The sequence below is a fragment of the Periophthalmus magnuspinnatus genome, chromosome 5, assembly GCF_009829125.3.
Source record: "Periophthalmus magnuspinnatus isolate fPerMag1 chromosome 5, fPerMag1.2.pri, whole genome shotgun sequence".
In the NCBI taxonomy this organism is placed as follows: Eukaryota; Metazoa; Chordata; class Actinopteri; order Gobiiformes; family Gobiidae; genus Periophthalmus; species Periophthalmus magnuspinnatus.
Window position 1 is genome coordinate 21,568,548 of NC_047130.1, and position 14,831 is coordinate 21,583,378.

The window sequence follows — 14,831 nt, forward strand, 5'->3', positions numbered from 1 at the left end:
TGAAGTGTGGTATTTTGTAACAGAAAATAAACGATAATATTGAAAACCATTGTAACCCCATGATGCAATTTGCAATGTGCAGCATGTATGTCGATGACGGAATGTGCAGCAGTTACCACGGTGACACAATGTGCATATTAGCAAACACAGCCAAAGACGTTTTAAGAAAGAAGAACCTGTGATCAGTGCCTTTTGGTCCTGTTAAGGTGTTTGATTTTCAACAAAAATGGTGAGTGTGATGAACTGAAAAATTGTTTGCTAATGCTAGCTAGCTTGCGACCGTAATGTTATTTCAGAGGGACTTGTATAGTAGCACAAATCGGCTCACCTGTCGTAGTTCCAGCTAAGTCAGGTCTTTCTGGTCATATTGTGTTAAAATAAAGCTCAGATTAAAGTCTCACTAAACCTCAGACAGAGCAGTGCCTACAGTTAGCATCACAACTGCATGATTCAAATTGTACGTTTTAAAATATTACATTAACACCATCTATTTATAATTCGGAGCATTTCACCTCTGTACGGTAGCCCTGAGTGGCCAGAAAGGTGAAAAATAAAAACATATTAATGTTTAATTCAACCCTGTACGGCTCACAAGTTCCTGACCGGAGTACCCGGAGGAAACCCATCCAGACACGGGGAGAAACATGCAAAACTCCACACAGAAATAAAAGTACATGCCGTGAATACTGTGCTAAAACTATATGTCGTTTGGCTAATGTATTTAACTATAAGTCTTCACTGTGCCAGGCCTAACCAACAGGTCACCATGGATACAGCCGTGGGTCGTCCTAAACCGAGACCCCGCATTCACGAACACTCACACTAATCACACAGGGCTAATTGTTCCTCTGTGATTAACTAAGTCTGGATAAAGACCAGCTGGACAAGAACTCAGCTCCAGACAGAAGGGAATGCCATTGGAAACAGGGGACAGGACCTCCAGGATTGTAACGCATGAAAAGTATGAAGAGTATGTAAGACTGTATTCAAAACTGAGGAGCCACACGTTTGGTATTGACGTATTGAGAAGTACTACATGAACAAGGTTAACAAGTTTGTTATGTCGCAGTTAAAAGGCAAATTCAGATAGTTTTGACGCCACATGAACAAAACCTAATAAATCCAAAAAAATATGAATGAAAATTACATATAGATTTGTAGGTTTTTTGAAAGCTTTGACTTGCACATATCTGATTGTAGTCAAAATCTGGGCACTGTTTTTCACTTTTTTCCACAAACAGCTCAAAGAAATTTAAAGCAGACCTTATCCACCCAAAGTTGTTTTTTTCGTGCAGGTTTGAGCAATCTTTAATCGTTTATTTTCAAAACGCGATCACCACCACAGGTATACGCCCACTGCTCTGTACTAACTTCATTCTCCAATTTCATTTTCTTAATCCGAGATGCACGTTGCGTCGTCATTTTTGCACAAATGGAAAAAAAACACTGCTTGTTAGCGTGATGTGCAGCTCTCCATAGAAGAGGCCGACAGTTACTTTGTTGTGATGTTGTGATTCTAACGCAGAGATCAGCAGACTTCCTTTTTTTATTAAGTTGTTTTAGATCAATATTGCAGTTTAAAGTGTCCAAATTATAACATTATGATCCACGGGTATCGTAGATTATAGCTATACAGCAGACACAAGCACAATAGGTCATCTTTAACTGATCTGAATCATCACTCCACCTTTCACATGATAAATGCCTTGGTGGAGGTCTCATTTTAAAGACGTGATAAAGACTGCATTACTGAGCATTTTAACTGCACAACATCTTACTGTAAAATATGATTCTGATTTATTTGCAATGAATAAATAAAGTGACTATAAATGAACCATGCATACAATAACTCACTTGAGAGTTGAGGTTGGCCATTTTGGGAACACAGGTGTCGTCTTCCTCCCCTCCCGGATCTGTGGTGTTCAGAATGGGGCTGTGAGCTGTGCCGTTAAAAGCAAACTCTGTGAATGGGCACGGGAGGTTGAACTTCTTGTAAATGACCTAAAAAGACAGAAGATGTAGTATTAAAAATCTCACAGCACAAATTCCCATGTGTTTACATTTAGCAAGGATAAAAACAGGGATTCCGAAAAGCAATGCTACAACGATAACAGCAGAAAGCTATAGTGAACATAAACACATAATTCGTCTGTTACAAATGATCTCAAAAGTGCATCTTGTCTCGTTCTTGTGGATCCAATCATGTGCCTTGTCTTGTGAGAATAGTGTCTTGTCACAGACCTAGCTCTTATTTCAACAACAACAACATCAATAATAATAATAATAATAATAAAACGCTATAGTTGTGACATCATCTGAAATTGGCGTAAAAACAACAAGGCAACAAAGTGGGTATCCAACGTGGCTTGCGGCTGAAACTAGGTCACATGCTGCAGTGGTTCAACAGTAAAGGTCAGACAGAGCGGGAGCAGAGAAAGGTTAAACCCAGTGTCATCTGTATTACTCCAGTCTGCTGCTGAGGCTAAAGCTAACGGCTAAAGCTAAAGCTTACCGCGATGAGGAAGAAGACCATGCAGCTCAGGGAGAAGCCACTGGTGTATCCAAGGTAACCTGTAACAAAAATAGTGAATGTTTTAAAGAAGCACTATGGAACTGTTCTCTTGGCCATTATTGCTTTTCCTCGAATGTTTCACAGTAAGCCCTTCTTCAGACATAATGTCCCAAGAAGGGCTTGACCCCGAAACGTCGCATTGTGGTGCTATTTCAATCATAAAAAATGGGAGCTCCAAACATCTGCAGTGCGAAAAAGTCTGTGGAAAAAGGCAACTCAGCACACAGTAAGAATGCATGTTTTTAAATGTATGTTTGAGCATTAATGCACCCATAATTGTATGAATGCAAGATACATAGGTCTAATGCTACACTATGGAATATTCAAGGCAAAACAATAACATCAGCATGGAAACAAGCAGATGGAAGGCCCTGTACCAGAAAAGTTACACAGTGCTATGTTTTTCCATGATGATACTGAGTCAATCCCATTGTATTTTTCCATCTAACAGGAGCAGACACTCACCGAGCTGCTTCATCAGAGCCAGAGGTAAAATCACTGCTATGGACACGATCACCACCAGGTAGTTTCCATTCAGGTACCACTCCCTGTAAATACAAAACCAAATATGATCTTTAGCTCTTGATGATAAAATAAACACAGTGTGAACTGTGTGTTTTTATTGAGTGGTGATGGGGAATATGTTGTCATTGTCAAAGCTGGTAGTGCTGGTAAATGAGGGCAGAGCTGTAACATAACAAGGCTGAATGAAATGGAGGTTATTCATAATGTGCACTTTTGGTTATTTTTAAAATTGGTGATGATAAATGGTCACATTTTTATGTAGAGCTTTTACAACTTCAAGGCAATCAGCAAAAAATCTGCATTTTTTATTTTTTTTTGTGATCAAATTTTTTTTATTGTTTACATAATAACAGCAAAAACACAATCCCCCCCCCCCCCCCCCCCCCCCCCAAAAAAAAAAAAAAAAAAAAAAAACACATCCCGAGCTCATGGTGATATCCCACCACCCCTCCCTGGGCTCCATATGTACAAGATTGAAAAAAAAACAACAACAAACAAAACAATATGTATATGCATGCACATTATATGTGTATTCCTATACCCCTATACATTACTATACTTATATTTACATATACACTTACACACATATATATATATATATATATACACTTACATATATATATATATATATATATATATATATACACACACACATATACATACATACATACACACAGACTTGATTATTTAAGATTATTTAAGATTATCCAGCTCCAATAAGGTTTTACTCCATAATGAGATACGAACGAAAGGTATTGATCCAGTGACTAAGAGTCAAGTTGTTAGATGTTTGCCAGCGAATCAATCGCAATCAGCAAAAAATCTGCATTTTTGTTATAACACTCGAAACAATGCATCTGGTTCTGGTTAAACGAAGAAATACATAAATAAATAGATTTTGGTATGCATTTTTACATTGCTGCCTGAATATATGGATTCATGCCATCACTATATTATGACAAGTATACTCCTCAGCTAATAGGTATAGTTTATTTAAATTTAAGCTATATAGTGTGATGCTGTTGTGATGTTGAGGCAAACATCTGAAATTGATAGATGTAATATATTGGAGTTTCTTTTTAAAAATGCAGTTTCAGTCAGCCTTGCATTTTTGATTTTTCAAACTTATCGTTGCCTGTTTCCTTTAAAAACCCGACCTTACGGCTGGTCTCACTGTCAACACTCTCACACTGTGGTTTTTAATTGGTTTTAACAAAATGGGGAAATCAATAGGACCAGACAGACTGCAACTGAAATCTGTCCACACCAGCCCATCTGATTGACCTGAGTAACACCGATAACTACTATTACTACAGGAGAAATTTCACTTATCCGTTGCCATAGCGATTAACAAACCAAAAAACAAAACATTATAATATATTATTTTGAATGCTAAAAAGTCCCAGAAATGTTGCCCATAACAAGAAGCTTAAACGCATAAAAAACAAACAACAAACAAACCTACACCCAAATCATACGAAAGCTAAAGTAAAAGTGCAGTATGTAACATTTATGGTGAAGTGTATGTGACCCGCTTGTTTCTAGGGAGAAGTTAACGCTTTGCCCTGAATGTTCCACAGACTCTCACATGGAGACAAGTAGGTGACGCCAATAGGCAAAGTTACAGGTCAGATCTGTGGAGAGGTGAACCTGCTCACAATAAGATTACATAATGCGGATCGTTCTAAGTAAAGTGATAACATCTCCATTAAGACTAGCACTGACTGATCCTACTAAAAAGTTACATAGTGAAGCTTTAATATAGACATAGATGGAATGGAATTATACTGGCTGCACAAAATATCTGTGTAGTTTATGTAATTAATGATACAGCTATTCAAGGGTTTCAGCTGATTTGAATGAGCTGGTCCTCCTCCGTTGTCATAGCAATGATGCAATTCAAATCAAAGTATTATATCTTTTGAATGTGGAAAGGTCCTCACACAATCTGTCAATTCAGGAAGGAATCATCTGCCGGAAACCCATGAATACATTATACAAAAATGTGTCAGAATAATAACATTAAGATTTGACGACGTGATATCAGTGTTTAAAGACGTTATATAATTGTGTGTTTAGTGCCAGGGAACACATGCTTGGGTCTGGTACAGTGGCATCCTCCCAGGCCTATTTTTAGTGTGACAGAGCCAGGGCGATTAATCCCTCTGCCTCCATCAGCGAGAGCACCACACAACATCTGTTAACCGCCCACACGTACATGTACACACACACTTGTACACACATTTAACACAAATGTCCCCAAACAAGAGGCTTAGGGCAGAGGAGGCAACATGTTCTTCTATAGGATCCTCCCCACAGAGACCTGGGACAACAAGTGAGAGATTAAATGATGAAAAAAATGAAAAAATAAAATTGCGCTGGAGGACAGTTCTGGACTCTATGGTGTTTAACTGTCAGATTGCAGATTTATGGTTAATATGTCCAGGCCAAATTCATCAAATAAAATCTCATAAAGTTAAACATGTTTTCTGTCAGTATAAATGAACGAGAGAAATAGTTTCTTCATAATGGCTTCAGAAAGTGGTGCCGTTATTCAGCCTCAAAGACGTGATCATTGTCAGTTGAAGGGACTTTAAAGCAAAAGACAGCTTCTCTCAAGGATTAACAAAAATTGCTGATTGAACCAACAGAAAGAGTAACATGGTAAGTTTGCGAGGCCAATCCCTAAGAAATAATATGTTTTTGCTTGGATATTTCTTCCAAACACAGTGAATTTTCCATGGAGTGATACAATTTTCTACTATCAACACAAATTATTAGGATTTTTATGTCATTTATGCTGCAAGAATATACGCACAATATAGTCTAATCCACTTCTACTCCATCCTCTTCCCGGTGGCATTAAAGGGAAAAGACAAAATCTCCCTGTATATCTTTTTAGTTCCAGTTACATTTTTTCAAGCCAGTATTTGATGATTTTAGTTTTTTTATGTTGTTTTTTTTTGTAACAAAATACAATAATAAAATAAGATGTCTACCTTACTTTAAAGGGTCCAAATTGCAGTATTAAATCTCACAAGAGACAATTTTGTGTAATATAGGACCTTTAAAGATAACACAAGCTTAGTGGATTTTACTCTCTACAATAAACACTAAAATAAAATAGATTTCTTTAATATTTCTCAATGGTTACATTGGTACAGTGTTTTATTGGTTCCTTTTTCCTTTAAATTCTGCAATCTTAAAGCCAGAGGGACACAGTCAGCAGCAGTGTATTCGTGATAAGCTGAGTGGTTGAAAAACGCGGCTCCTGTAGTGAAAAATCAATACGTGTGTGAGGGGAGTGAGGTTAGATAAGTTAAGAAGAGATTGTACAAAGAGGCAGATATGGAGGCAAAATGTAGACTCTTCATCACCACTGAGACCCATCAGTGTTTTCTGCTGCGTGTTTCTATCAGCTGTTCTTGTTCTTATAAAACTTGACACAGCGAAACTGAAGTGTCAGACTCGAGATTGGACGAAGTATTTGCTATTTTCTGTCATAACACTTCAGGGATGCTGCAAAAGTTATAATATTTGAACTTAGAAGTATTTCATTTGAATGGGGTTTTGCGAAGTGTAATAGTAGGTGACTGATTTAATTTATTTAAATCTTTATACAAGTAGAGCCCAAAGAGAGCACCCATATTTAGGCCGTTCTTCTCTTGAATAGAAAACACTCTATTCCACCTTGTGATGTCATGTGGTAGTACAGGAAGAGTTCCACTGTTTTTAAACTCCATTTACGTTCACCTTCATTTGGATCATTTCCGCCCTGGAATTGCCAATCTCTACTGAACTAAAGGTAAAAGGCAATTGTTAACTTGAAAACTACCACTTCATGACATCACAAGGTGGAACAGAGCATTTTGAGCTTTGGAGATGTAAACAGACTAATAATAAAAGATGATGAGGCAACAACATTAAAACATGGCTTAAAACTCACAAGAGTCAATTTTATGTAATGTAGAACCTTAAATATCCCAGTCCTAAATCACGTTCTATAATATTTTTGCACTTGGTTTAGTATTCCTGTTTTGCTTACGTCCCTTCCTATGTCACGCTCACTTCAAATACAATCCAAACACCCACACAAATGATGTGCGATGTGCCGCTCGGGCCATGCAGGGCGCTGTCACTTTAAATAACACCAGCGCGGAGCCTACAGCAGCGTCGCCTCTGCCTCATGAATAGTGACATCAGGAGCACACGTCACTACTGCCTTACGTCAAACACCAGTCTGAACTAAACTGTGTGGGGAATACAGACACACACAGAGCAGAACTATGACTCCAGCTCACTATCATGGAAAGGTAATGCTATGGGCATTTAAATTAGTATTCTAAAGTACTTGAAAAAGCCCTCTTAAGATGTAAAAACTGAGGAGAAACACATAGCCTTTCATAGGGATTTAAAAATATCAAATTCTTGTGTTAGAAGCGTCATCACACCACAATTTTATGATTGACCAAACACCAATGAAATCCTACTTTCACTCTCTTTCACATTGTTAGATTGGCATTTGTCTAGTATGTGACCAGCTTTATGAAATCAAACTTTATGGTTAAAAGAAGTAAAGCTAAGGTGACAAAAATGGAGGCGAATAAAAAACACACATATTTAGGTCAGCTTTTTTGGTATATATTGAATTGACCTAATCTATTTTAGCTCCCTCTGCCTGTCAGATCCTCTCAGTCTTTAACACAGTTCACGACTAGACTAAAAACCCACCTCTTCTCCCTAGTATTTAATACTAGCTAGACGTCAGGGACTGGCCTCCTGCTGGTGCCCAGAGTCAGGACTAAACATGTGGAATCAGCAGTTTTATGCAGCTAAAACCTGGAACAGTCTTCATGAAGATGTGAGACAGGCCTCTACTTTGACCATGTTTAAATCCAGGCTCAAAATGGTTCTGTTTAGCTGTGCATACGACTGAAAGGTTTTTATTTAGCCTTTTCTCTTTTAATATTAACGTTATGATGGTTATTTACGTTTTGATTTGTTTGTATTGTGATTTTAATGTCTTTCTTATTCTGTAAAGCGCTTTAAATTATTTTGTATACACAGTGCTATACAAATAGGCTTGCCTAGTCTAGACAGGATATATTAGTATTTTATAATTTTATTGGTCTTTGCCACTGTACCATATTAACTATATTATTGAATTTTTTTTGTGAAACACATTGGGCAGCTGAAGTTGTATTTAAATTTGCTACATAGAATAAAACTGAATTGAACTGAAAAACTTCTAAAATTCTCGTAGTACTGACTTTTCTGGAAATATACATTAAAACAAGATGAACTATTACTGTTACTATTTATTTGTTATTAGATATACATGTATATTATGGTAAAGTAACAATATGATGTCCACAGGTTTTTTAAATGCACATATGGATGGGCAATTAATGCTACAGCTACTACTACTACTAAACCCTTATGGACTGTTGTGGATTTTTTTTATATCTTTAAGACTTTTTGACTATTAGAAATTCCACAACAGGACATAAATATATGTATAAAAAAAGATATAGCCTTGCATAAAACACGAATAACCCAGTTTATGCTTTGCTCCTCTGCTGTGTGCGTGGTTGAATTGTGCTAAAGGTGAACATGTGAAGTCCAGTATATGTGTGTGTGGATGCACCTGCTTTAGCCTGATGCTATCCTGCAGTTTATGCTAACAGCGTCAAGCGTGCCTGTGTTTTGATGTGTGTTTCTCTCTCTCCTCAGGGTCAGTATGACAGCTGTGTGAGGGCCAGCTGCAGAGGGCCGACTGTCACAGCCCACGTGTCCGATTAATACAGACTATAAGATCATAGTGTTCAGGGATGACAGGAATTATGTGCTTGGATATGGGAATCATGAGAAAATTGGCAAAAATATAATTCTTGTCTTGCAATAGAACTAAACTGCAGCAGTAATAGTAGTGGTAGTAATAGCTATAGTTGTAGTAGTAGTAGTAGTGGTTATAGCTGAAGTACTAGTAGTTATAGTAGAAGTAGTGGTAGTAGGAGAATTAGGTGTAGGAATAGTAGAAATGCACGTCTTATAATTTAATCTTGTATTCAGTGACAGTCTTAAAAAGCAAGGTACTAAAAAGGTAATTAACTTTAATTCAATCTCACAAATGAGTCAAGCTTCAAGTAATGAAGCAATGGATAAAATGCAATGGGATCCCTGCACAGAAAAAGCATGTTAACAGATACATTATTAACTATTGCATATGATTTACTACTATAACCTCAACAACACAGTCACACAGCACAACCACACAGAAACCAACACTTCAGCTTCCATAATTGATCACATGAGTGTAGTATATATTACATTCTGGGAGGATGAAGCCAAGGATTCTGGGGTAAAGCTGCTGCCTTATGTAGGTCAGTGTGTGTTGGGGCTCAAGGATTTGAGGAAAATATCTAATAGCAATTTTTCAGATGAGCATTGCAAATAGATTTGTGATTTATGTTTTACTAATAGAATTATGTTGTAAGTTCACAGTTTAAATACGTTCAGAAGAATTAACAAAAAAAAAGAAACACAAAAGAATCACACTTCAGAATATGTGTGTGCAATCCCTCAGTCTTCCAGGTATGATCCAGAGCAAAAGAAACATTTATTTCTGTCAACTGGACAAAAGTTTTAGAGTGAAGACTTTTTTCTGCTCATCCAAGCCACTTCAGTTCTGGTCAGATTGTTGGTGGACACTGCCTTATATCTATGTGGAAGGAGGAGTTTACTACAGGTCGTTTTCACACATGTGAGTAGCTCTGTGGACCCACCCCAGTGGCACTAGATTTAGTTCTGTTTCCTTTTGGGTCTTGTTCACATACAACGTGCATCATTCAGCCCAGACACCATGGGCCACGTGAGAGGCCATCAGCTGATCAATGAACGTATTTCTATGGCAACGTCCTTCAGGGGACAGAGCCCCATGAATACGCACGCAATTGCTTCCCTGGTGCTAAATGCAGGGGTCTTTTCTTTCACCGGTGGCTAAATATACAGTGAGGACTGCTGGATGCGCACTGGTGGCAACAGTTAAAAAAAAAAAAAGACAAACAGCCAAACCCAGGCTCACCTGCGCAGACAGAGGCAGGAGGAGACGTGCCGTTGACATTAAGTTGATGCAAATGACCTGTCAAACAGCTCTGCAGCGCCCATTCATACAAATATACGTGGTCAGAGAGCTTTTTACCCAAATCCAAGCACTTCTACTTGCACCATAGACAGTCTATGCTCACACAGAGTGCATATGTCAGCCCAGGGTCGGCAGTGCTCCCACCACACTTGCCCCGCTACATAGTGCGGGTGGAGCTGCTCCATCACCTTCTGTTTCACACGCTCTTGGAGCGGGCGTTTACTGCGGTCCAGAATGCCACGTTCACACTGGCCCAAGCGAACCGCTCTCGGAGCGAATGCTGTTTACATCAACCTAACTAGTGGCAGAGTGGAAATGACCTAATACACTTGTTTGTTTACAGTTTCTGTTTGTTGGCTAGGTCTACTGAGCTACACTCAGGATGAGCTCTGCCTGAGTCATATTTTACATAATTATTCAGGCCCCTAATGGGTGCACTCACACCTATTAGCATACCAGCTATCCCTATTGTTTTCCTTGTTTAGATTTAGGTTGGAGGATGGACTTACAAATAGGAGATAAATGATGTCTAAGCCTCTCATTCCTGTTCAAAGATGGATTGTCTTTCCTCTTTAACTCCCCTCTCAAACCATTTCCTTTGTCCAGGTGATGGAATGGAATTTTAGTTTTGCTATACTTCAGAACATGTTTGTACAGATCTAGATAAGAGGATCAGAAGTTGTTATGCAGAATAAGACAGGAAAAATTGTTGATTTTGGAGGAATTTATGGTACTTCAAAAATTGCAGTCTTGGTGATTTATTGATAAGTCCATTCAAACTGCAATGTCAGTTATATTCTGAATAATCTTACAACCTCATTGTGTGTAAATGTGACATAAACTCTGATACTGCAAATATAATTAACTGCACTCACCCTGCGGGCTTGTCCACCTTCAGGAAGGCCTGGATCACCAGAGGAAACTCATACTTCACTATGTACAGGTAACTGGACATGGCTGCAGAAAGATATAAGGAAAAACACAGTTATGCAATAATGTGAACAAATATACATTGATTAGGCAATATAAAGAAACAAATAACTCAGCAGAATCAGTATTATCCCACAAGAGGTATAGTTTTGGAAATGCTCTGACTCAGTTTTCGAACCTACTTCTATCTAACTGCTATTAAAGTTAAATGAAGTTAATTTTGTTACACTGAAATAAGCTGTAGTTTAATTAAGAAACAGAGCAACACTTCCACACAGGACATTACACTGGCCAATGCATGTACAGTTTTTCAACATCTCATGATATAAAACTGCCACGAGATTGTGAGGAAAATTATCTTGTGAGATTTTTTTCCCTGAATTCACATTTGGCTTGAACAAAAAGAGGCTTAAGTGCTGAGGAGTTACACAATTTGAGAAGCTGTTGTTCCAAAAAGCAGTTCTACAATGACAACAAACTATAAAACAAATAAGACAATGCAATGTTAAAATGTTATACCAAAACTGTGAACTGAACCGCACAATTTATTTATTATATATTATGTCAAAATCTAGCAGTAGTAATAGCAGTAGTAGTTTCAGTAATAGTAGAATTGGTTAGTCGGAGTAGAAGTAGTATTAGTAATAGTTATATTTGAAGTAGTAGTTGTAAAAATAGTAATAGATGTAGTAGTTGTATTAGTAGTAGTACAAATAGTAGTATAAAAGCAGCAGTATTAGCAGCAGCAGCAGTAGTAGTAGTAGCAGTAGTAGTGGTAACGGTAGTGGTAGCAGTAGTAGTAGTTATAGTATAAGTAGTGGTAGTAGGAGAAGCAAAATTAGTGGGACTTAGGTGTAGCAATAGTAGAAATATGTGCCTTAAAATTAAATCATGTATTCAGTGAAGGTCTAAAAAAGTATTTGAGAAGCTGTTGTTCCAAAACACAGTGGCAGCATTAACCATTAAACATTAAAAACATTTTAAAAATTAGGCTAAAACTGAACTGAACCACATAATTTATTTATTACAAATTATGTAAAAATCTCATCTTGTCTCATTCTTATGGACACAGTCTCGTGGCTTGTCTAGTCTTGTGTAATATTGTAAGTATAGACCTCATTGCGGTGCTACTTCAAATCAATATAAAGTGTATCATCTTCATGTGAAAGGACACAGATAGACAATGTTTACAGCTCTATATAATGTAAATATTTCTCCGTATAAATCCTATACCTACCACTCTTATATTCTGCTCATTCATTCATAGAGGGCGCATGTTAATCCCAGGCAGGAAATCATGTGCTTATCACTAAACACCACAGGGCATGAGCGTACAGTGTGTGTGTATTTGTGTGTGTGTGTGTGTGTGTGCGTGTGTGTGTGTGTGTGTGTGTGGGGGGGGGGGGGGGGGGGGGGGGGGTGCGTGTGTGATCGTGCGTGTGTATAGAACAGATGGGCCGAGCTCACCTCCGATGTTTTGCAGAGTGATGGCGATACCTGCCGCCATCTTGCCTGGAGTCCCAAACGCTCTGAAGCCCAGCTGCTCGTAGGCTCGGATACCTGAGAGAAACACAGGCTGTGGTCACTGAACTGGTGGGTTTGGGGTTGTTGTTGGTTCAAAATATAAAACCTGTGTGTGGCTGTGGCTAAATTTAAGATCACATTTATGGTGAAGTGTACACCACCTGCTTGTCTTTATGGAGTTAATGCTTTGCACTGAATGTTCCATCATATTGTCAAACATGGCAAAGCAGATATTGGTGCTTCGGGGTTTTTTAGCAGAAAAACTTTTTTTTTTTTTTTAGTTTTGAAATAAATTGCAACAGACAGGATCTAAGGGGGGTTTGTAGATCGATGTCTGTCTGATGTTTTCTCTCAAGTCCATTTAGCAGACTTGAGAGTGGCAGACTTTCCAGTGCTTTTGTGTTACTTCACCTCATCAGCTTGTGGTATTTGTTTGAAGTATTTGTTCTGCCTTTTAATGAGAGTATGTAGCGCTAGACTCAGACACATATTTATCTAACTTCTCCCAGGTTAATGAGTGTAGCCACATACCTACGATCCCAGAACACTTTAGCAGCAGATGAATGGAGTATGAAGACAGCACCGCCACCACTGTGAGAAGTATCCTGAAAAACACAAAAACAACATGGCCGACCGATTATCATACAGAGAAAGCCTGCGTTTGGTGCCACTGGGGCGTACATGCTTCACATCGAACACTGGCCCGTGGGCTGTTGACCCAGGTGCGGTCCAGACTCACATTTCCTGGATGCAGGACATACATCACACTGGAACAAAACAAAAGTGTTCCTGCAGCTGAAGCTCTGATCTCTGACACACCAGATGGAGCATTCCACAACAAACATACACAATCGTAACATGTGAACTATGGAAACAATGTGTAGGAAGGAGGAACAATCCGCAAATAATTCCTGTGATGTCTTTAAAGGGATTTGGCATTCCAAGCAGTGACAAGGCATTTGATCTTCTGGAAAGCGATACAGTATTCAAAAAGTAAAGATATTTCTAGATAACGGAAGTAGTAGAGTCAAGTTCTTCTTTATGGGAAACCAAATCACTATAGGGCAACAGGTAGAGTGTTCGTCCTCCGATGCGAAGGTTGGTGGTTCGACATTAAAAAACATCATGACCCACAGGTTGACGGTGTGATTCCAGCTCCCACAGATGAATGCTGTAGCTGTGTCCTTGCACAAGACACTTAACCCACCTCGCCCCCAGTGTCTGTGTACACTGGTGTGTTAATGTGTGTATGAACCGGTGAGTGGTTCCTTGTTGTAAAGTGCCTTGAGTGCCTTGAAGGTGGAAAAGCGCTATATAAAAATGTGACCTTTTCCCATTTAAAATATGAATTTAATTTCCGTTGGCATTGTTGATTCTATATTATACTATTCCTATACTATAATATATACTTCTACACTACACCATATACACATTTGTAAATATTTGCATTTAAGGTCATTCAAAACTAAGGACTGAAAGTTAAATACATCAGTGCTTTTAATGTTAACAATTTGAACTGGACTATATATTTTCGCCATGACAGTAGGTGAAAACATTGATACTTGATATTGTTACATAATACACATCTTTAAAAGTCCTATACAACATGAGAAACAACATGAGATGAGAAACTAGTGTAATATGGGCTCTTAAATCATTCCTGATATGTCCGCTCCCCACACACCAGCCCACAGACTCCACCAGACCTAATTTGACCCATTCTCCTTCTCCCTCTTTTATTGTTATGTGGTTGTTGTTCATTCACTGCTTTGGCTCTAAAGTCTGTTAATTCTGCCCCTTTAAAACCCTCTGGCAGCGCCTCTTTCACCTCAGCCTAAACTCTTGGCCCGTTCACAGCCTCCTTTTGTTCTGGCGCTGGTTTAAAGATGGAGGGATTGTGGTGTGGAGAGGCAGAGGGAGGACAGATCTGCTGACAAACTGAACACTGGGGTCAGTGTAGGGACCCCACTCCTACGAGGACCAGGGACCTGACCTGCTCACGCCTCTGTATCCTCCGGGAAATACAATAGAAGCATGTTAGTTAGCTAGTGAGTTAGAGTTGACATTTGTGGTATGTGATCTTCTTCAGGTGGTACTTGGGCAGCTCTTGAGTAGGTTTGACTAGTTTTGAGTCCA

At 38.6% G+C, this 14,831-nt stretch overlaps 1 protein-coding gene across 1 annotated transcript in view; it reads right to left on the reverse strand.

Annotated features, from left to right (window-relative positions):
- Window positions 1-14,831, reverse strand: part of LOC117370483 (sodium-coupled neutral amino acid transporter 3-like) — a 59,555-nt gene that overhangs the window by 9,744 nt on the left and 34,980 nt on the right. Inside the window, exons 5-10 of the mRNA XM_033965917.2 lie at window positions 13,227-13,300; window positions 12,639-12,731; window positions 11,117-11,198; window positions 3,038-3,120; window positions 2,513-2,571; window positions 1,855-2,001 (exon numbers count right to left, since the gene is read on the reverse strand). Of these exons, the coding sequence (XP_033821808.1) occupies window positions 1,855-2,001; window positions 2,513-2,571; window positions 3,038-3,120; window positions 11,117-11,198; window positions 12,639-12,731; window positions 13,227-13,300 (538 nt within the window). The remainder of the gene's footprint in view (window positions 1-1,854; window positions 2,002-2,512; window positions 2,572-3,037; window positions 3,121-11,116; window positions 11,199-12,638; window positions 12,732-13,226; window positions 13,301-14,831) is intronic.